Source organism: Emys orbicularis, chromosome 7 (assembly GCF_028017835.1).
Source record: "Emys orbicularis isolate rEmyOrb1 chromosome 7, rEmyOrb1.hap1, whole genome shotgun sequence".
In the NCBI taxonomy this organism is placed as follows: domain Eukaryota; kingdom Metazoa; phylum Chordata; order Testudines; family Emydidae; genus Emys; species Emys orbicularis.
Genome location: NC_088689.1, coordinates 33,406,819 through 33,430,311, shown reverse-complemented (window position 1 = coordinate 33,430,311; position 23,493 = coordinate 33,406,819). Strand labels below are relative to the sequence as shown.

The 23,493-nt window shown below is 40.9% G+C and overlaps 1 protein-coding gene across 1 annotated transcript in view; it reads right to left on the bottom strand.

Annotated features, from left to right (window-relative positions):
- Nucleotides 1–293: 293 nt before the first annotated feature.
- PLCE1 (phospholipase C epsilon 1) overlaps nucleotides 294–23,493 on the bottom strand; it is a 288,279-nt gene continuing 265,079 nt past the window's right edge. The window contains exons 26-32 of the mRNA XM_065407590.1: nucleotides 16,397–16,658; nucleotides 15,511–15,629; nucleotides 12,247–12,375; nucleotides 9,701–9,910; nucleotides 8,127–8,288; nucleotides 7,688–7,903; nucleotides 294–473 (exon numbers count right to left, since the gene is read on the bottom strand). Coding sequence (XP_065263662.1) covers nucleotides 294–473; nucleotides 7,688–7,903; nucleotides 8,127–8,288; nucleotides 9,701–9,910; nucleotides 12,247–12,375; nucleotides 15,511–15,629; nucleotides 16,397–16,658 — 1,278 coding nt within the window. The remainder of the gene's footprint in view (nucleotides 474–7,687; nucleotides 7,904–8,126; nucleotides 8,289–9,700; nucleotides 9,911–12,246; nucleotides 12,376–15,510; nucleotides 15,630–16,396; nucleotides 16,659–23,493) is intronic.

The window sequence follows — 23,493 nt, the reverse complement described above, 5'->3', positions numbered from 1 at the left end:
AGGCAAAGTAAAACTCCTATGTTCCTAGCAATTTAGATTTGCATTTATCTTTAGGCTTTCATTGGACTGCCTGTGTATAGGTTTGTGCCAGTACAGAGTTATAACCTAAAAGCGTAGAGCGTTTTCATGAACTATTCTGGCTGCTTGTTGTACTTCACTATGGTTTACCAAGCACGCTTTTGAAAAAAAAATTATAAATTGTACCTTGAAAAATCAACAGAGTATGTCTGGTTTAGAAACAAGGAGCACACATGTCATACCTGCATAGAACATATTGCTGGCATTTATGGATGTTATTCCATATTGTCACTAAATGTCAAACTGCTTGCAGATTTTTCATCTTTAGTTTGGGTATTGTCTGGTGAGCTCTGCAAAGGTGATGATGTGAAGCCACGATACTGTTTACTTGACTTGGTTAATTTCTTAAGTTCACTGGCAAATGAAATGCCTTTTCTTTTATCATCTCGTGCTGCCTGTAAAACAAACAAAAGAACCCCCCACAGACATCAGAAACAGTTAAATTACAAGAATGTGTCAGCTCACTGATACATTGAGGTTTGAAATATGGTTTGGCTTTCATGTGAGAGCAAGTAGCAGCATTTTTCAAATCTTCCCTGTGTCAGGTTCACAAAAGTGTCCTGACTGTCTCACATCAAAAATTATTTTAAAACTGCAGAACTAGAATGCTACTAAACATGGCCTTAAGCCTTAGCAAGTCTGCTGCCTAGGATATCTATACTGTATCTGTCATGAATAAGTAGATAAACTATATTCACAATGTACTTCCTATAAATGCAGTGCTAAAGAAGCAACATCTCTTTTGGGGGAAAGGAACTATATTCTCCCTTGCCATAGATATAACGCCAATTGGTAGAAGTATTAAGTGGTTCAATTCTGCATTTAATATGCAATTTCTCCCTGCTACTTCACAAGTGTAAAGAGCTCCAGCCACAGCAGCACAGCTACTTTTCCGCTGGCTGGGAATAAAGGCAACAAAATGACAGCAGTTCACAGAGATCTGTACACCTATTATTTGAAATTGTACTTAGCCCATGATAATACAGCAGGGAAATGGGGATGCAGAGTTACAAGAATTAGAATCGGAGAACTAAGACAGATGGTCCGGAAAGGTTAAGATTTCTAGGTATTGTAGCAGGAGCTGTATGGTGTGAAGTAGGGCCAAGGCTGCCTGCCGAAAGGTTTTTCTTAATGTAACTGATGGGTTTTAACAAGACCCTTTGTTTTTGGTTTTAATTTTGTTTAAAATTTTCTGGGTGTTTATTACGAAAATTGGTGCAAAAAATTTACTTCACAGTTTTCTGGGTAATACAGGGGGAAAAAGGCAGTGTATAGAGAAAAGTAAGATTACTTCTGACTCAGCTTCCCACTCTGGAAGGAGAGAAAGCAATTCAGTAACCTGCCCCTCCCCCCTCCCCCCCCCCCCCCCTTGGGGAGTGGTCAGCACTAACCTGGGTTACCAAGCCACCATCTCCCCTGGTTCAGGGCCTGCAGAGTTCCAGTGCTTTGTTTTAGGACCTGAGCACAGTGTACATGTGCGTCCATGTGTGTGTAACTTCCACTATGTTGCGTTACTTAGACTAATTTATTATTAACAAACACATTTACCTGATGTAATGTAGTGAATTTTCTTCATATAATCAGTATTTTCATGTACTTGAGCAGTTCAAACTTTGGGTGAAAATAGCTTAAAAACTGATTAAATAGCTTTTGTAAAACCTTTTTAGGAATTTTTCAGTTGAAAAACCAAAAATGACGGGTTAGGTTTTACAGTGGCAGGTGTTGTGATACTAAGCACCCCTGTATTCACACCCTACACACTACTGTAATAATCTTTGCACAAAATATGCCTTTGAGGTATCATTTGAAAACTAATAACTCATCATTAATATTCTTGTGATGTATGTACATGGTGGGTATTAAGAGTTATGAATGTATGCTAGAATTATGACTAAAGTGTGCTTAAACCCAGAATGTCAGGTGGAGTTGGTTAAATAGGTCTGCCTTAGGTGGTGTTGTATTCTCTGTCCAGCCCAATCTTCAGATGAAGACAATGCAGGTCCATTTTTACATATTAGGTAAACGAAGCTATTAAGCTAACAAATGAGGGGAGAAACAGAATGTAGTGTCCTTCACCACTAGACTTTATGTTGCCTTCCTTACAGCTAGAATAAACTACTTTGTGGGGTAGCCTTCAGAAGAATACATTGCAATGGTTTACTAGTTTATAAAGGGGTGTGTGGGGGGGATGGGGCGGCGGAAGGGCAGGGACTGAACCTCAAGTGATAAGCAAATGAATCAACTGATTGTATACAATATTACTGTATTCTAAAAGTGTGCAGAAAACTAATGTGACAATAATATTATTGTGAAATGTATGTATTAACACTATCTGAGGAAATATGGATACTTACATAATATTACTACGTTTTAAAGTCTGTGGCCAATGAGGAGAAACGGCAGTTACTTACCTGTCTTCTATGTGAATTATGATTGTATGTGGAATCAAAAGAATGGAAGGTTCATTTACATGCAGCAGGATGGGAAGCCCATGAGAAGGGAAGAATAGCATGAGGTCATCCTGTCTCTTGAAACTAAGTTACTGAGCTTTGGAAGATATAAGCAAAGAAAGAAGCCATTTTTGGCATCCTCCACTAGACAGACACAAGGGAACAGAGCTCTAGCAAGCTGAGAAAGATGGGTTTTTCAGCCAAACTCTGATTGAAGTCTCCGGAAACTGAATATAGGTAAGAAACCTGCTTAGGCAAAGATCTTTCAATCCAGGAAGATAAGGAAAGCCAGCCCCTTGTGCTTCTCTGGAAGGTCCTGATTGAGGGAAAGTCAGCCATGGCTGAGAAGAAGGAAGACTGGTAAGAGGAACCATCTTGAACAAAGCCTGTACCTTGCTAGATTACATTTTAGATGGATGTTTTCACTTTTATTTGCTTGCAACTCTAACTTTATTCCTTTTACTTGGCATCACTTAAATTGATTAACAGAACAGAGGTTGTTTTATTTTTTACTGTAAACCAACTTAGTGCGGTGTTTAGAGGGGTGTATTTATGCAAGTTAATAATGTGGTATGCTTGTGTGTCTTGAACAAAGACCATATTACTTCTCTGAACTGTTCAGGAATGGACTGGACAGAGCACATGGTTTTGGAGAAATTCAGGGGTCACCTTACTGGTTGTAACCTAGGCAGGTGGAAACGAGCATGGGGTTGTAGACAGGCTGGTGGGATCAGAGCTGCTGTACCAGGGCTGTCTAGCACACACAGACTTCAGGGTGTGACCTGCATGCTTGTAGGCTGGTTGTGAGTATCCCAGGCTGGGAGCTACAGCAGCAAAGTATTGTAAGATGCGCAGAGTTGCAGGACAAGTAGTGACAACCCTCACTGGTGTGGATTGCACCTGGAATCCACAACAGGTATCCATTAGATGAAATAAATTAGTGGGGAAATAGCATTTTGCTCTCTGCTGCTGTCTTTTAGTGACTGACCTTGTGTCAACTCCTGTAAGTTTTGTGCATTCTCTCCTCCCAGCAGGGTCAATAAAACAATGACATGAATGGTGGGAGCACTCAGGGTATCTCAAAAATTTAGATCCTCAAAACCCCAGCTCAGCTGCCACCTCATCGATGGACATGTGCATAGCCACCCAAGCCTGGCAGGATTCTAAGACTAAGCATCCCTCTCCCTCAGTCTCTCTCACCCATTACAGCAGGTGTGCTCCAAGGCCACCAGAGAGCATGCCTACCAGATCGGGGCACTTCCTTCTCCCTTAGTAGCCAATAGTCCAGGGGTTAGAGCACTCACCAGGATGTGAAAGAGGCAGTTGAACCTAGGTCTGCCTCCAAGATGAGTGCCCTAACCCCTGGGGTATTCTGGGGTTGGTCTCTTGATGAAGCTGTTCCACTTTGTATAAAATATGTAAATATTCATTGGGCCTGAGAGTGAAAATTGACTCTAGCCCAGTGATTTGGGCTGTCTCTTAGGAGACCCAGGTTCCAGTCCATATATAAAATGTTCATTGGAGCAAAGTGGAACAGCTTAAACTTTCATCCAGAATACCCTACAGCCCAGTAGCTAAGGCACTCACCTCAGAGGGGGAGACCTGGGTTCACAGGCAGAGTGGGGATTTGAACTGGCTCTAACTGCTGGGCTGTTGGGTATAAGGGTGTGGTGTCCAATTTGTGTGAGAAAGGGTTGACCTGGTTTAGGTATCTCACTCCAGGACAAGGTTCATGGCCTGTGCATTGAGAATTTGGGGCCCCCCCTCCAGCCCAGAGTTAGGTACCTAAGCCCCTTTGAGGGGCAGGGATTAGGCCATGTCCCTCTTGGCGTTTACTGCTCTGTTTTCTGGCTTTGTGAATTCCATCCTTTTGATGCATCTCTCTCTCTCCCTGTGCATTGTATAGGGAGTCAGGGCATCTAACTCTGGGCTGAGGATTCCACTGGACGGCAGGGCACCTAAAGACAAGACACTGCATCGCTGAGCCTAAGCCTTTGTGGATATAATCCTCAGCCTCTAGCAGGATCACACCTGAGGTTAGCTCACCAGTAGTAGTATATGCACAAAAGAGTGTAGTTCCACTTGGCTATGAAAGCATGGCACAGCAGGAATTTACTGTTGTGTTGCAAAGAAGCTTTATGCTACATCCAGCCTAAAATGTTCCTCTGACTCTTGCAGTGCAACCATTCTCACCCACCTTGTCTCTAGTTGAGAATTGTCAGAGATCTGGCATTTGTGTGTGTGTGTGTGTGGGGGGGGGGGGGGTTCTTCTTATTTGACCATATTTGGTACAAAAATGAAGTGGAATCAACTTAGCACTTTCATTTTAAAATTAAAAGAACACTCTCTGGCCCCTTCTCAGAGAAGCAATTTGTGATTTAGTCCTAAGTGGAGCACAGGATCAGGTCCAAGAGGTGAATATAGCTGGACCGCGTGGTAATAGTGACCATAATATAATTAAATTTAACATCCCTGTGGTGGGGAAAACACTGTAGCATTTAAGTTCAGAAAGGGGAACTACACAAAAAGGAGGTTAGTTAAACAGAAATTAAAAGATACAGCACCAAAAGTAAAATCCTTGCAAGCTGCATGGAAATGTTAAAGACACCATAGTAGAGGCGCAATTTAAATGTATACCCCAAATTAAAAAACATAGAGAATAAAAAAAAAGAGCCACCATGGCTAAAAAACAAAGTAAAAGAAGCAGTGAGAGGCAAAAAGGCATCCTTTAAAAAGTAGAAGTTAAATGCTAATGGAGAAAATAGAAAGGAGCATAAACTCTGGCAAATGAAGTGTAAAAATATAATTAGGAAGGCCAAAAAAGAATTTGAAGTACAGCTAGCTAAAGACTCAAAAAGTAATAAATTTTTTTTTAAGTACATCAGAAGCCAGAAGCCTGCTAAACAACCGGTGGGGCCACTGGATGATCTAGATGCTAAAAGAGCAATCAAGGAGGATAAGGCCATTGCAGAAAAATGAAATGAATTCTTTGCGTTGGTCTTCATGGTTGAGGATGTGAGGGAGATTCCCAAACCTGAGCCATTTTTTTTAGGTGACAAATCTGAGGAATTGTCCCAGATAGAGGTTTCATTAGAGGTGGTTTTGGAACAAATTGATAAACTAAATAGTAATAAGTCACCGGGACCAGATGGCATTCTGAAGGAATTCAAATGTGAAATTGCAGGACTACTAACTGTCATCTGTAATCTAAATTACAGGGCCGGCTCCAGGCACCAGGCAACCAAGCTGGTGCTTGGGGCGGCACCTGGAGGGGGGCGGCGCGGTGCTCGGGCCGCCGGGGAGAGCGGGGCCACAGCCGGGCTCGCCGCCCTCCCCCCCGGCGCTCTGGCCGCCCTCCCCCCCCCGCGCCCTCCCCCCGGCTGCCGGGGCTCGCCGCCCTGCGCTCTGGCCGCCGGGGGGAGAGCCGAGCCCCCGCCGGGGCTCGCCGCCCTCCTCCCAGGGCTCCGGCCGCCCTCCCCTCTGGCGCCCTCCCCCCCCCCCCCCCCCCCCCGGGGGGAGAGCGGAGCCCCCGCCGGGGCTCGCCGCCCCCCCCCCCCCCCCCGCCGGCCCTGCTAAATTAGCTTCTGTACCAAATGACTGGAGGATAGCTAATGTGATGCCAATTTTTAAAAAGAGCTCCAGCGATGACCCTGGCAATTACAGGCCAGTAAGCCTGACCAGTACCAGGCAAACTGATTGAAACTATAGTAAAGTACAAAATTGTCAGACACATAAATGAACATAATTTGTTGGGGAATAGTCAACATGATTTTTGTAAAGGGAAATCATGCCTCACCAATCTACTAGAATTCTTTGAGGGGGTCAACAAGCTTGTGGACAAGGGGGATCCAGTGGATTTAGATTTTTCAGAAAGCCTTTGACAAGGTCCCTCACAAAAGGCTCTTAAGCAAAATAAGCAGTCATGGGATCAGAGGGAAGGTTCTCTCATGGATTGGTAACTGGTTAAAGGATAGGAATAAATGGTCAGTTTCAGAATGGAGAGAAGTAAATAGTGGTGTCCCCCAGGGGTCCTATTCAACATATTCATAAATGATCTGGAAAAGGGGGTAAAATTTGCAGATGATACAAAACTACTCAAGATAGTTAAGTCCCAGGCAGACTGCGAAGAGCTACACAAGTATCTCACAAAAATGGGTGACTTGGCAACAAATGGCAGATGAAATTCAATGTTGAGAAATGCAAAGAAATGCACATTGGAAAACATAATCCCAACTATACATATAAAATGATGGGTTCTAAATTAGTTGTTACCACTCAAGAAAGAGATCTTGGAGTCATTGTGGACAGTTCTCTGAAAACATCCACTCAATGTGCAGCGGCAGTCAAAAAAGAAAACAGAATGTTGGGAATCATTAAGAAAGGGATAGATAATAAGACAGAAAATATCATATTGCCTCTGTATAAATCCATGGTACGGCCACATCTTGAATACTGCTTGCAGATGTGGTCGCCCCATCTCAAAAAGATATATTGGACTTGGAAAAGGTTCGGAAAAGGGCAACAAAAATGATTAGGGGTATGGAACGGCTGCCATATGTGGCGAGATCATAAGACTGGGACTTTTCATTTTGGAAAAGAGACGACTGGGGGGGATATGATTGATGTCTATAAAATCATGACTGGTGTGGAGAAAGTAAATAAGGAAGTGTTATTTACTCCTCATAAAAGAAGAACTAGGGGCCACCAAATGAACTTAATAGGCAGCAGGTTAAAACAAATAAAAGGAAGTATTTTTTAACACAACACACAGTCAACCTGTGGAACTCCTTGCCAGAGGATGTTGTGAAGGCCAAGACTATAACAGGGTTCAAAAAAGAACTAGATAAGTTCATGAAGGATATGTCTATCAATGGCTATTAGCCAGGTTGGGCAGGGGTAGAGTCCCTACCCTCTGTTTGCCAGAAGCTGGGAATGAGCAACAGATCACTTGATGATTACCTGTTCTGTTCATTCCCTCTGGGGCACCTGGCACTGGCCACTGTCAGAAGACAGGATATTGGGCTAGATGGACCTTTGGTCTGACCCAGTATAGCCATTCTTATGTATGTTCTTGTCAAGGAATATGTTTTCATTTGCCATTCCAAATATTTGATCAAACCCCATTTTTAAAACCAACAAAAGGGTTTTCAATCACTTACGTGAACCTGTTCTTTAAGTTTAAGGATAAACTTCCCTGCTCCCTTCCACTTGCTCTGAGCCTGAAACACACACTCTTGGTCAGAGAGAATTCTCTGTGATGGCTTAGATGTTGACTTTTTGTTTGCTAGCTCTTTCGTCACCTCCTCCAAGAGGACATAGTCATTTGGGTTGGGATTACTCAGAATGCTGTAGGAATACTTGGCTTTGCAAAGAGTCTGTTTAAAAAAAAAAGGCAAATTAAAGACATAATACCCCACTGTGTTTACTGAGTAGATGCTTAGTCCAAATTGGCAGAAGCAAAGAGCTTCTTTGCTGAGGATCTGTCCCATTAACTGAGAAAAAACTCAGTTAACATTTCTTGTATGAGCCCACCTCTAACAAATGAATAGGGAACTTACTGAGTGGAAACAGGAAAAAACTGAAAGAAAGGCTTTCTACCTGTTGTATTACATCCTGTGCTGTGCTAAAGCGGGGAGCTTTGATGACAGTGCGAGGCTGCTCTGGGGAAACGTCATGCACTTGAACAAAGAAACTATCATCTTCAGAGCTAATGTTTGCATCTTCTTTCTCTTCTTGAAAAATGTTTCTCCCATTCAAATTCTGTGGAAAAATGTAAAGAGAAAACAAAAAATGTATTTAGTTGAGAAAAGTGACCTAAAGGTTGGATTTTTAAAAGGGTCTTACGTCACCTAATGGGAATGTTAATGCACTTCCACTGCCTAGAACAGACTGCCACCTCTGGATTTGTGCCAAATTGTAAAGGTGTTTTGATGGTGACTAGTGTCCCATGAAGACTAAAACTAAACCTTCACACTAGTTTTTAGTTATGATTTAAGATGGATTTTGACCTATGTTTTCCGAAGTGAAGGGCTCATGCATTAATTCAGTGTACCTAGCTCCTCACACAAAACTCAAAATAATACTTTCAACTGAATAAGCATACACTTGTTTCCCCCAAGCAAATGCAGACCTGGTAACCTTTTGTTTTGTGGAGGATGAAGTAAATGCACCAAAATAAGACTGGATTGGAGGCTAGGAAAAAAGATGTGCAATAAAGATTTTACAAAACCAAGCTGCAACAGAAGAACTGTAGGAATAATAAAGGGATAAAAAATATTTCTCTGCAAATTTATCAAATAAAATTTGCACTGACAGAACTTTTCATTCTCAAACATCCCAAGAGTTAAATAAACTTTCATAAATTTTGTGTATATGTGTTTATCTAAATATACAAATGGATATGTACACACATATATGTTCAAACTAAATAATTACCACTGAGTGCTGAACAGAGTTTCAAGTGTCAGCACTCCAGAAAACCAGGTCATTTCATTAGGTGCCTTTCTACTTCTTACTCTTCTCCCTGCACCCGAATCCCTGTATTTGAGGACATCTCATGGATGTTCTGACTGACAGCAGCTAAAACTGACTTCTCTTCCTTCTGGAACCCTGCCTCTTCCCCCATTTTGTCACGGACAACACCTTCCCCATCCTCTCAGTTGCTGAGGTTCTTTATCTAAAGGTAATTATCAATTTAAATAAGAAAAAGCCTTGCTGTCTCCATAGTATACTCTTGCTAATAATTACAATCTAGTGTTCTAACAGCTATAACCCTCATCTACCTTACTCCTTTCATTCCTTATATTTGACATGCTTTCATATCTAATCACTATTAAAAATCTAAACTCCTTGGGAGCAGGGACTGTATTTTTTTTTGTACAGTGCCCAGTACAATAATGGCCTGATTCTGATTTATACAAATACTAAATAATAACGATGATGCATTTCAGAGATCAACAGGGCTGTGTGAAAGTGTATGTGTCTTTGCACAGGTATACTAAATGATAGGTGCATAAAACTTGACAATGCTCAGCTGTCCTCTGTTAATGCTGTGTGTGTCAATAAGATTTAACTTCCAGTTAGCAAACCAAATGTGATGCTCTTATTGTCCCTCTTGTGATCATTATTTTTAGCTATGTATGTAAATGACAGTTTTTCCAGAACAAACTTACTTCCTCTTGGGTTTTAAAGATAATCCTTCCAACATATCCTTCTTCTGGGAACCAGCTGTTCAAAAGCTGTACTAGCCCTTCCTCAGGGCCAATCACTCTCTGGAATGGTGGTTTCCTGCACTCAGTCTTTTCTTTAGATATAAAACATTTTTCCTCCATCAGAAAATAATCTGGAGCACGTGATTCAATGCTTTTTGTGGTAGCCAAAATCTGAGACAGAACCACAACATATATACAACTATTAGAATGCTAGACATAAACAGTGCTTGTTTAGTAGCTATGAATGAATGTGTATACAAAAAGCTATGATCAATTATTTAATTCTGGTGGTGTAGACAAGTATTTCTGATCTGCTACTCGTAACTAATATACAGTTCTCTTTAGATTACCCAAACAGTTCAACTATTCCAGACAAGGCAATACTATTTGAATTATATGTCTGTCCAGTTTGGCTGGTCAATTTATTCATAAACCCAGGACAGTACAGTATTTTCCCACTGCTGAAATAACAACCCCTGTTGAGTTAATCAGTTTTAGGTTTTTCTACTCATGAACTAAGCCCTTTAACATTTACTCTGTATTTCTAGAATATTCAAAGAATTAAACAGAAAAATGTACATGCAAGGGCAACCAGCCTAACCCACTGTTCAAAAAGCTTTCTCATCTTTGTTTGCCCAGACATTAAAATAGTGATAGGTAATATGGTGTCCAAACAGATCTTCAGCACCAGAGAAAAACCGTTGTCATTATCCAGCTTTAACTTCATGTTCAGCTGTTGCTCAGAAGTGATTCACAGTATACAGTATTATCTCAAACTGGCCCGATCACAGTTAATAGCCTACAGTACCCCTGACGGAAAATGCTGTGAGGAAGGGATTTGAAGGGTAGATTGGACATTCTCATTAAATTGTTTCTGGCTAGATCAGAAATACCTCAAGAACCATCTGTCTTGGGGTATTTGGCCTTTCTGCTCCTGGTGGATCCTGGAAGTATGGTAACCAAAACTTTTCAAACCATGGCTCAGTCTGAATTTTGCACAAAGTTTCAGATTATTCCTCATTTTAGCTGATTCCTAATTATAATGATCATCAGAGTGTTGTAGAAAAATTGGTCTTATGTTGACAACAGCATTCAGTTGGTACATAATAGCTCAGTGGTTTGAGCATTGGCCTGCTAAACCCAAGGTTGTGAGTTCAATCCTTGAGGGGGCCACTTAGGGATCTGGGGCAAAAATCAGTACTTGGTCCTGCTAGTGAAGGCAGGGGGCTGGACTTGATGACCTTTCACGGTCCCTTCCAGTTCTATGAGATAGGTAGGTATAATTGCACAGGTATTGTGGCAGTTTCAGGACACTGCACTTTCTTCCCTTAGACTGGGATTTGAGTCATTCTGCCATGTCCTAACACTGCAATGTCATCACCCTTGATGTGGGCTTCATTTTCATATAAGATTCCTCTACAGTGTTCAGCTTTAGGCAGCTTTGTGCAACAACAACCCAGAGTAACAAGGGCATTGGTCTTTTAAAACTGCATGCTAAGATCAGTTCAAGGTGATGTGAAAAAGCTTATATTAAATTCCTAAAATTCTGGTTATTTTAAATGTTTTTATTAATAAAATATTAATTTTCAAAGACCCCAAATTACATAGATGTCTTCTATAAAGCCAAATTAAACTAAATTTAAGTAGGTACCAAATAGTAATATAGCAAGAACACCTCTAATAGTAGGTAAAGCATCATGTTATTTAATAACTACAGGTGATCCTGACCTCAGTTTTGCATTTCATCTGAAAGACAGCATCTCCAACAGCAAACTACACTCTACACCAGGCTGCAGGTTTGGTTCAGCACTGATTCAAGAAGAGTACCAACTACAGAATCACCAGTCACCAAAGAACCCTGTTTTCCTTCTAAGTACTGACCAAGTCCAACTCTCCCTTTGTTTAATTCACAGCCCAAGGTAGTATGGCAATGAGGAATTCTTCTAATGAACTTCGCAATGGTCATTAAAACCACTAGAGGAGCTGTGACATTGAATATATACAAAACCAAAAAGAAACTTAGGATATGATAAAATATTAAAGTAATGATTTGTTATGAGAACTGTATGTCATGTGGACTTTGATTTATCATTAAATAATTAACCATATACAGCTCCTTCTTGTAACAAAATGTAGACTCCTGTAATTTTAGCTAATTATTTTTTGTCATATTGATTAATTCAAACTGCAGGACTGCAAAAAGAAAACTAAATTTTATATATATTTTTGTTACTGAATTGCATTTCATATATTAAAAATCATTACCTAAAGGTCAAGATTTGGAAAACTTCACTGATATCTTAGCTGTTCAATTAATTCCTTAGCAAAAAGATTTACAAAATAATCTCTTACCTTTTAAAGTGGTAAAAAAATATATTTGTTAATGCAGCCATTTTATTAAATGTAATGATTCCAAATAAAAGTAGGAATGTCAGATACTGCCCAGCACATAGCTGGTTACTATGGATTCTTGTGACCTTCTATATAGGGCAAGTGAACATACTTACTTGATGAAGAAGCTGTGCTGCTGTAGTCCCTTCACTTATAGTAAAAACAGTAAAGGGTTCAGGGCCTGGAATTCCATGTACTGTGACCTTGTACAATGTTGAAGTTCTCTTCTCTTCTGTGCTAAACAACTGTTCAAAAGACAGTTAATATTTTTTCAGATATGTAGACATGCTATTTATAGGTCTCACAGAAAATGCATAGAAAATATATAAGTACCTACATGCTCTTCAATCTAGCAGACAGAGGTATAACAAGATCTGAGGGCTGGAAGTTGAAGTTAGGAAAATTCAAACTGGAAATCAGGCACAAATGTTTAACAGTCAGAGTAATTAACTGTTGGAACACCTTACCCAAGGATCTGCTAGATTCTCCATTACTGGATGTCTGTTAACCACAAGTTATTAGGCTCAATGCAGTAATTACTGGGTGTAGTTTTATGGTTTATGAATAAGGTCAGACAAGTTGATTACAATGGCCCCTTCTAGCCTTAAAATCCATGAGTATGTATATATAACATACTTCCTCTTGGTGGGTTATTAATTAGCCTTTGTTCTGCTGATGCCTGTTGCACATGGGATAGCCAGGAGATATGTTTTGTTTGACATATTATATACATTAGGCATCAGCAATGGGATTAATAATGCATTTTCAAATAAATAAAAAAATAAAAAGTCCAGCACTCTGAGCTGCTTTATACAGATTATACCCCTGGTGAGGCCCCTTTTCCTATTACAGAGTTCTATCACCTTCCCGTCTTTTTTGTGCACCTTGTCTCTAATATTCTGGGACCAACACAGCTATAACACTGCAAAGAGCCATCTCATTGTGTCAGAGACAGAAGCAATTGTCTCTGACTTACATCACTTTTGGTCTCAACTGAACTGCTAATGATACATGTATAAGGAAACAGACACTGGACAGACAACTTTGCTCCCACCCCTATGACCAACACTGAATATGACTCAACCAGACTCAAGGATCTAGCTCAGTGATATTCAGACTGAGGCCCCTGAGCCACAAGTGGCTCTTTCTTTAATGCGTCTCCTGCAGCTCTTTTCAGCACATGTTATTAAAACACGGTGTGATTTAATTATTAACCAATCTAAGTTATTAACCAAGCAGGATGCTTTTACTATGTTATTAACCGATTAAATAAAGTTATTAACTTATTTGCTCTGAGCGTTATATATATTATAAAACTAAATATTTCCCGTTTAACTATGAATAAATGTAAATAATGTAAATGAGACCATGAATTCACACTACTGTGGCTCTTTTGGGTAATGTTGCTCACTAATTTGGCTCCTGAACCACTGAAGTCTGAGTATCACTGATATAGCTGATTAAACTTTTTGGCATTTAACTGTATATAGCCTTAAAATGATTGATACTTAAAGATATAACATAAGGAGAAATCTATGGATATGCCCCGAAGGCCAGATTTTCAAAGGTATTTAGGCACCTAAAGATGCAGATAGACACCTACTGTGTTTTTCAGAATCACCTTGGCACAGCTAACTGCCACTTTAGGTGGCAAAGTCCAACATTTGGGTGCCAGGAGATCTCCAAATGCCCTGTTCAACTGCCACTTAACCCTGTAGGTGCCTGAGTTTCTGCTGGTGAAGTTTCCTAGAACAAGCACAAAACCGTCTAAATCCTGACTAGAGCTGAATGAGTAATTGATATCTAATTGTTTTAATAAATATAGCTGAATTTCTACATAAAACAGTGTTTCAAAAGGATAAAACCAAATAATTTTGACTTCAAAAGAAAATCAATTTTTGGGCCGAAATTATTTGCTGAATTCTACCTGAATTTGTGAAGTTTCAGTGGCCCCAAAATGCCTTTTTTTTTTTTTTTTGCGCAAATTTACTATTTACTGTCTCCTCAGTGGGCTCTGATCCAGCAGGTTGTCTTGGAGTATGCCTACCAGATTGGGCCGCACACAAAGAGTTTGGGATAACCAGTTCAGGAGTTTTTGGGGCTGGCTGGCATGTGTGTGTCCTCCAGAATACCCAATAGCTATGGCACTGACCATGGCTGTGGAAGATGTGTTTTCAAATCCCCACTCTGTTTGATTTAGAGCAGGGACCTGAGCCCAGGTCTCTGACATCCCAAGTGAGTGCCCAAACCACCGGGGCTGGGGGGGTCACTCTCTATCTTTCCTGTTGAAGCTACTCCATTTTGTATAAACAATTAAATATTCACTGGGATAGAGAGTCAGAAATTGACTCTATAGCCTAGTGGTTACCTGGGATATGGGAGACAAGTTCAAGTCCCTGCTCCAAGTCAGACAGAGCAGGGTTTTGAAAAGAGGCCCCTCACGTCACAGGTGAGTGGCTTGACCACTCACCTATTGCCTATCATGGGCTGGAAAGTCTCTCTCTCCTCTTTTGTGAGAAAGGTGCTTCAGCCAGGTCAGCCCTAAGTCCAGGAGAGGGTTTGTGGCTGTGAATCCTGAGAGCAGACAGGCACCTCCCTCCAGCCTGGAGTTTGGCACCTAACTACCTATGAGGGGCTGGGCTCAAGCCACACCCTCTTCTCAGCATTTCCTAATGACTGGCTTAGGTGGCTCCCCGCTCAGCTTGCCGGCTTCTGTGAATCCCATTGGTAGGCAGCTAACTCTCCCTATGGATTGTATATGGCACTTAACTTGGTTCTGAGGATTTCACTGGGTGGTGGGGTGCCTAGAAGTTAAACACTGCAACACTCAAGGCTTGTCTACATGAACATTTAGTTCATGGCAATCTGGAGTGTGAATCTACCCTGCTGACACACATGACCAGTTTATTAATGTGATCTAGATCAAAGCTCATTAACTAACCGTTAAAGCACGTCCGCAGGATCCACAGGGACAGTTAGTCCACAGCAGGCTAGTGCGGGGTAGATTCACACTCCAGCTTGCCGAGAACTAAATATTTGTGTAGACAAGCCCCGAGTGTTTAAAAAAGTGGTCCTAAGTGTCTATGTATTGTAATATATGCAGTGTTGTAGCTGGTTGGTCCCAAGATCTGAGAGAGATAAGGTGGGTGAGATAATATCTTTTATTGGACCACCTTCTGTTGATGGAAGAGACAGATACAAGTTGTGTAGCTCGAAAGCTTTCGAGCTACACAACTTGTATCTGTCTCTTCCATCAACAGAAGGTGGTCCAATAAAAGATATTATCTCACCCAGCTTGTCTCTCCGATGTACTGTAACAGTTTATTAGTCGTTTGGAACACATGAACAAATATATTTGATATTCACATAAAGCAAATTACCAAAGAAGTAGGCACAACGTTCCCAGAGGGATTTTCTTCCATCCTCCGACTGTTTATGAATAAGCTTGAGATTTCTAAGGCTTCATTATGTTGGTTTCGTAGCTGGAGATGTCTATACCCTAAAACAATATGTCATTGGGGCGGAGAAAACTTGTCAAGCATATTATGTTAAAGTGGAATACATGATTTATAAAGTTGAAAACTTGAGCATCTAAGATTTTGCTATGCCTGAACTATTAAAGCACTGTAATGATTTGAATTTAAATTCCTTTTTGCACAACAGGAAGGGCATGATCCTATGAAGTGTTGAATACCTCAGGAGACTGAATACCCTTAACTCCCACTGAAGTCATTCTTTCTTTTGTGTACAAAATACATTCATTCATGAAAGCAAAAAAATAAATTAGAAGTATTAAACAGCATAAAAATATTTATTTTTATCCTGGGCAATGAACGTAATGGACCAGACCATCCAGTATGTTAAGACTACTCTGTATTACCACAGTGGCATAAGATAGCCCTGAGACCAACTTGACCACCCGTCTTGAGGATTTCCTGGTGTAGAGGAAATCCTTGGTGACAGTTACTGTAGCACCCCTACACTTTGTTCCCCACCTTTTCCAGCCATTGGTGCAGCGAGCATAGCCATGGAAAAGGGGGCATGGGTGGGACATCTTTCTGCCCTAGTTATCACAAGTTCCTGGAATGGCCTCTGGGGGCAAAGGATAGCCAGCACAGCATAACTCAAGCACTGAAAATGCTCTAATTGACATCTGAGACAGATGGCCCCAGAACTAAATACATCCCACTAAGTGATGCTGAGCACTCTCAGTCATAATTCAGGATCAAGGCACCATGTACAAAGTTAGTGCAAATTGTATTTTACCTCTTTTTAGAGCCTTTAGTGGAATGATTCTTTGAGCGGTTATAGCTGAGCTGTTGTTTTCAACAACTGCAAATCTAAGAAAGACCAGATCCTCAAAGTGAACCCGGTAGAGAAACTGTTCATTCCACATGGGGTTGAGAGTATTGCGATGAATGGGTTTTGTGCGGAAATGGCAGCTATCCAAAGACATGCCAAGTACATCAACTTCAATGCATGGACTTCCTGTGCTGTTGCTAGGACAAACATTTTGACCAGACACAATCTGAAGCAGAGGAGAACACAAAGTAACCAATTAGTGGGTTGGGTTTTTTTATGTTGCATTTTCAAGTTAAATAAAATTTATCATACTCCAAAGAACAATTTGTTAACATGCTGATCTAATTACAACCCTGATTCAGTATTCTGAATTGCCAAGATAGTAATTTCAGAAACAGAGCAGCTTAAAACAAATACAATTGCTAGTGTATCTTTCATTTGAAAAATAGAACATAGATCATGAATGTAACAATTCAAAGTATTTGAAGGTTAATCCAAAAAAAATGTACTTGTACTTGGAATCTAGATAATAAGGGTCAATTTTTCCTCTCAGTTATCAGAGTAACTCCACTGACTTCAATGGAGCTACTCTGATAAATGAGAGAATTTGACCCTAAATGCTCAGAATTAGGATACATCTGATTCCTGTTAATCTCATACAAATTTTCTCAAATATCTCCACAAAGGGACTAATTTAAAAACATCCAAATTTCTGACAGAACATCCTTTAAATAATATGTCCTCATTATATTATATTATTTTTAAAAAGATTTACTACTGATGTTTAAAAAAGTCTTTTCAGTAAGGGAGAAATGAAGCCCTGAAAATACCTAAGCATATGTGTAACATTATTCAAGTGAGTAGCCCCAGTGTAATGTTTTCAGGATCAGGGCCTCACTAACGGACACTACGGTGGTGTCACAGAGTAGCTGGGCCCTGTGAGTAAACCAGGCACAGCTCCCGAGTGTCAGAGCAGGTAGGCTGAACTGAACCGATTAAAAGGAGGCAGGCTACACATGGGGCTATAAAGGCCTGTGACAGGACAGGAAAATGGGGGAGTTATTGGAACTTAAGAACGTATGAATGGCGATAGTGTGTCAGACCAATGGTCCATCTTACCCAGTATCCTGTCTTCTGACTGTAGCTGGTCCCACCATATTTCAGAGGGAATGAACAGAACAGAGCAATTCTTGAGTGATCCATCCCCTGAGGGCATCCAGCTTCTGGCAGTCAGATGTTTAGGGACACTCAGAACATGGGGTTGCATCCCTGACTATTTTGACTAACAACCATAAGCCTCTATCATATTCTCCCTTAGTCATTTCATTTCTCAGCTGAACTGTCTCACTCTTTTTAATCTCTCCTCGTATGGAAGCTGTTCCATATCCTTAATAATTTTTGTTGCCTTTCTCTACTTTTTCTAATTTTAATTTTAATTAGGCAGTTAACTCACGCGATTAACTCAAAAAAATTAATCATGATTAATCGCAGTTTTAATCGCACTGTTAAACAATAGAATACCAATTGAAATTTATTAAATATTTTGGATTTTTTCTACATTTTCATATATATTGTATTCTGTGTTGTAATTGAAATCAAAGTGTATATTATTTTTATTACAAATATTTGCACTGTAAAAATGATAAACAAAAGAAATAGTATTTTTCAATTCACCTCATACAAGTACTATAGTTCAATCTCTTTATCATGAAAGTGAAACTTACAAATGTAGATTTTTTGTTTGTTACAGAACTGCACTCACAAACAAAACTTCAGAGCCTACAAGTCCACTCAGTTCTACTTCTTGTTCAGCCAATCGCTAAGACAAACAAGTTTGTTAACATTTATAGGAGATAATGCTGCCCTCTTCTTATTTGCAATGTCACCAGAAAGTGAGAACAGATATTTGCATGGCACTTTTGTAGCTGGCACTGCAAGGTATTTATGTGCCAGATATGCGAAACATTCGTATGCCCCTTCATGCTTCGGCCACCATTCCAGGACGTTTCCATGCTGATGATGCTCGTTAAAAAAAAATGCGTTAATTAAATTTGTGACTGAACTTCTTGGGGGGAGAATTGTATGTCCCCTGCTCTATTTTACCTGCATTCTGCCATATATTTCATGTTATAGCAGTTATAGTGATGACCTAGCATGTGTTGTTCATTTTAAGAACACTTTCACTGCAGATTTCACAAAACGCAAAGAAGGTATCAATGTGAGATTTCTAAAGATAGCTACAGCACTCGACCCAAGGTTTAAGAATCTGAAGTGTCTTCCAAAATCTGAGGCGTGGAGCATGTTTTCAGAAGTCTTAAAAGAGCAACACTCCGATGTGGAAACTATAGAACCCGAACCACCAAAAAAGAAAAGCAACCTTCTGCTGGTGGCATCTGATTCCGCTAATGAAAATGAGCATGCGTTAGTCTGCACTGCTTTGGATTGTTATCGAGCAGAACCCATCATCAGCATGGACGCATGTCCTCTGGAATGGTGGTTGAAGCATGAAGGGACATGTAATCTTTAGAGCATCTGGCACGTAAATATCTTGCAACGCTGGCTACAACAGTGCCAGGAGAACGCCTGTTCTCACTTTCAGGTGACATTGTGAACAAGAAGTGGGCAGCATTATCTCCTCCAAATGTAAACAAACTTGTTTGTCTGAGCGACTGGCTGAACAAGAAGTAGGACTGAGTGGACTTTCAGGCTCTAAAATTTTATATTGTTTTATTTTTGAATGCAGTTTTTTTGTACATAATTCAAGTTCAACTTTCATGATAAAGAGATTGCACTACAGTACTTGTATTAGGTGAATTGAAAAATACAATTTCTTTTGTTTTTTTACAGTGCAAATACTTGTAATCAAAAAGTAAATATAAAGTGAATACTGTACACTTTGTATTCTGTGTTGTAATTGAAATCAATATATTTGAAAATGTAGAAAACATCCCAAAATAATTAAATGGTATTCTATTATTGTTTAACACTGTGATTAATCGCACGATTAATTTTTTTAATTGCTTGGCAGCTCTAATTTTAATGTATCTTTTTTGAGATGGGGCCACCAGAACTGCATGCAGCATTCAAGATGTGGGCATACATAGTGGAATTATGTTATATTTTGTCTTCTTATCTATCCCTTTCCTAATGGTTTCTAACATTCTGTTAGCTTTTTTGACTGCCACTGCACGTTGAGCAGATGTCAGACAACTATCCACGATGACCCAAAGATCTGTTTCTTGAATGGTATCAGACAATTTAGACCCCATCATTTTGTATGCATAGTTGGGATTATGTTTTCTAATGTATATTATTTTGTGTTTATCATCACTGAATTTAATCTGCTATTTTGTTGCCCAGTTGCCTGTGCCTGGGTATAGGAACCATGGAGGAGTAGTGCCAACTCCTCCGTTGGGACCCTGGAGCCAGGGGCCAGGTGTCCAGGCAGATCAGCAGAGGGCTAGATGTGGGGGGGGCAGAGAGGGGGAGACACGGAAAATTACAGTAAGGTCATAGGAGCAACATGAGAGAAATCAGTAGGGGAATCTGCTCAACATCCTACATCTCTATACACAAATGCAAGGAGTATGGGGAATAAACGGGAAGAACTAGAAGTATTAGTATATAAGCTAAATTCTGATTTAATTGACCTGGTGGGATAAGTCTCATGACTTCAGTATTGGTATAGAGGGATATCGCTTGTTCGCTTGGCAGTCAGGATAAAAAGGGAGGAGGTGTTGCAATATACATTAAAAATATATCCATTTGTTCTGAGGTCCAGAAGGAGGTGAGAGATAAACCACTTGAAAATCTATGGGTAAAGATAAAAGGGGAAAAATAGGGGAGATGTCATGGTAGTGTCCATTATAGACCACCAGATCAGGAACAGGAGGTTGTGATTGGGCGTGCAACCACATTGGCCTGGCAAGAGCTGGGTGGGGCCAGATGGGCCCAAGCTACTAATTAGGCTGCAAGGCAGGGAGCTAATGGAGGAGGAATGGGCTCATCTGGGCAGGAACAGGACGGGACCTGTAGAAAGGCAGGTAGCTGGCTAGAGAGGAGGGCTGCGGCTAGGGAAGGGCAGTCACTCCCTGGAAAGGGGGACAAGAGTATTTGAGGCTGGAGGAAGGCAGGCTGCACCAACTCCCTGAGAGGAGGAAGTGGAGAAGTTGGCGAATCCAGGGTGAGGGGAGCCAGTTAGGTAGGAAAAAGCCCAGGGAAACAGCAGCAAGGTCAAAGGCAGTACAGGCCCAGGCTGCATGTTATAGGGTCTCTGAGCTGGAACCCAGTGTAGAGAGTAGGCCTGGGTTCCCTTACCAGCTACAGGGTAGTTGTTCAGGGTGTAAGAGATGCCCGCCGGACAGCTGGTCCAGAAAAACTGTGATTTCCCCGGAAAGGGAGGTACTTAGTGACCTGGTCGGAGGGCCAAGCCACGGACCAGGAGTGGCAGCACTGAGAGTGAGAGAGACTGCATACAGAGAAGATGATGGGTGGAGAGACCGCTGAGGAGGGGACAGCATGAGACGGAGCTAATCCCCAGAGTGACCAGCAGGAGGTGCCACGAGTGGAGAGGGAACCCCGTCACAGAGGTGAACGAGGCATTTCTAGAACAAACAGATATATCCAAAACACGAGACCAAGTAGTAATGTGGTTCTAACTACCCAGACATTTGTTGGAAAAGTAATATGTCAAAACACAAAATTTCCAATAACAATAAGGTTTTGGACTGTATTAGGACAACTTTTTGTTTCAGAAAATGGAGGCAGTAATCAGGAGGACAGCCATTTTGGACTTGATTCTGACCAATAGGGGAGGAACTGGTTGAGAATCTGAAGGTTGAAGGCAACTTGGGTGAAAGGGATCATGAAATGATAAATTTTGTGATTCTAATGAAAGGAAGTAGTGAAAGCAGCAGAACAAGGACAATGGACTTCAAAAAAGCAGACTAAAACTCAGAAAACTGGTAGGTCCCAGGTCCCCTGGGAACTCATCTAAGGCAGTGGTACTCAAAATTTTTCTTTCTAAGGCCCCCCCAACATGCTATAAAAACTGCACAGTCCAGCTGTGCCACAACTGTTTTTCTGCATATAAAGCCCAGGGCCAGTGTTAAGGGGTAGCAAGCAGGGCAAGTGCCCAGGGCTCCACACCACAGGGGGCACTGTGAAGCTAAGTTCCTCAGGCTTCGGCTTCAGCCCCAGGTGGTGGGGCTCAGGGCCCCGGGCTGCAGTCCTGCATGGTGGGGCTTTGGCTTTCTGCCTTGGGCCCTAGCGAGTCTAACACTGGAGGACCCCCTAAAACTTGCTTGCGGCCTCTAGAGGGCCTCGGACCCCTAGTTGAGAACCACTGATCTAACGGATATAGGAGTTCAGAAGAGCTGGCAATTTCTCAAGGAGACAGTATTAAAAGCACAACTGCAAACCACCCCTATGTGAAAGAAAGGATAGGAAGAATAGTAAGAGGACAATATGGCTCCCTCAGGAGCTCTTCAATGACCTGAAAATCAAAAATGAATTCTACAAAAAGTGGAAAAATGTATAAATTGCTAAGGATGAGTACAAAAGAATAGCACAAGCATGCAGGGATAAAATCAGAAAGGCTAAGGCACAAAATAAAATACATTTAGCAAGGGATATAAAAGGCAATAAATACTGGTTATTTCAATATATTAGGAGCAAGAGAAAGATTAAGGAAAGTGTATGTCCTCTAAGCAAGGAAGAAGAGCTAATAATAAATGACATCAAGAAGGCTGAAGGGTTAAATGCCTGTTTTGTTCAGTCTTCACTAAAACGGTGGTTATCAGATACTGAACACAATTAATATTAATAACAAGGGGGAAGAAATGCAAGCCAAAATAGGGAAAGAACACGTTACAGAATATTTAGATAAGTTAGATGTATTCAAGGTGGCAAGGCCTGAAGAAATTCATCCTAGGGTACTTGAGGAACTAGCTGCAGCAATTCTGGAACCGTTAGTGATTATCTTTGAGAAACTCATGGAAGTTGAGTGAGATCCCAGAGGACTGGAAAAGGGAAAACACAGTACTTATCTTTGAAAAGGGGAAGAAAGAGGACCCAGGGACATATGGTGCAGTCAGCCTAACTTCAATACATGGAAAGATACTGTAACAAATTATTAAACAATCAATTTGTAAGCATTATCTAGAGGATAATAGGGTTATATGGAATAGCCAGCATGGATTTGTCAAGAAGAAAGCATGCCAAACCAACCTAATTTCCTTCTTTGACAGGAATATTGGCCTAGTGGATATATCTTGATTGTAGTAAGGCTTTTGACAGAGTCCCACATGACAGTCTCATAAGCAAACTAGGGAAATGTAGTCTAGATGAAATGATTATAAGATGGGTGCACAGCTGGTTGAAAGACTGTATTCAGAGTAGTTATCAATGGTTCACTGTCAAACTGAGAGGGTGTATCTAGCAGGGTCCTCCAGGGGTCAGTCCTGGGTCTGGTACTATTCAATATTTTCATTAATGACTTAGTTAATGGAATGAAGAGGATGCTTATAAAATTTGCAGATGACACCAAACAGGCAGGGGTTGGAAGCACTTTGGAGGCCAAGATTATAATTCAAAAAAACAGTGACAAATTGGAGAGCTGGTCTGAATTCAACAAGATGACATTCAGTAAAGACAAGCACAAAGTATCTCACTTAGGAAGGAAAAATCAAAGGCACAGCACCAACATGGGGAATAACTGGCTAGGAGGTAGCACTGCTGAGAAGGATCTAGGTGTTTTAGTGGATCACAAACTGAATAGCAGTCACTAATGTGATGCAGTTGTGAAAAAGGCTAATATTCTGGGGTGTGTTAACAGGAGTATAAAACATAGGAGGTGATTATCCCACTCTCCTGGGCACTGGCGAGGCCTCAGCTGTAGTACTGTATCCAGGTCTGGGTGTCACACTTGAAGAAAGATGTGGAAAAATTGGAAATAGTCCAGAGAAGAGCAACAAAAATGATAAAAGGTTTAGAAAACTTGACCTATGCGGAAAGTTAAAAACCTGGGCATGTTTAATCTTGGGGAAAGAAGACTGAGGGGG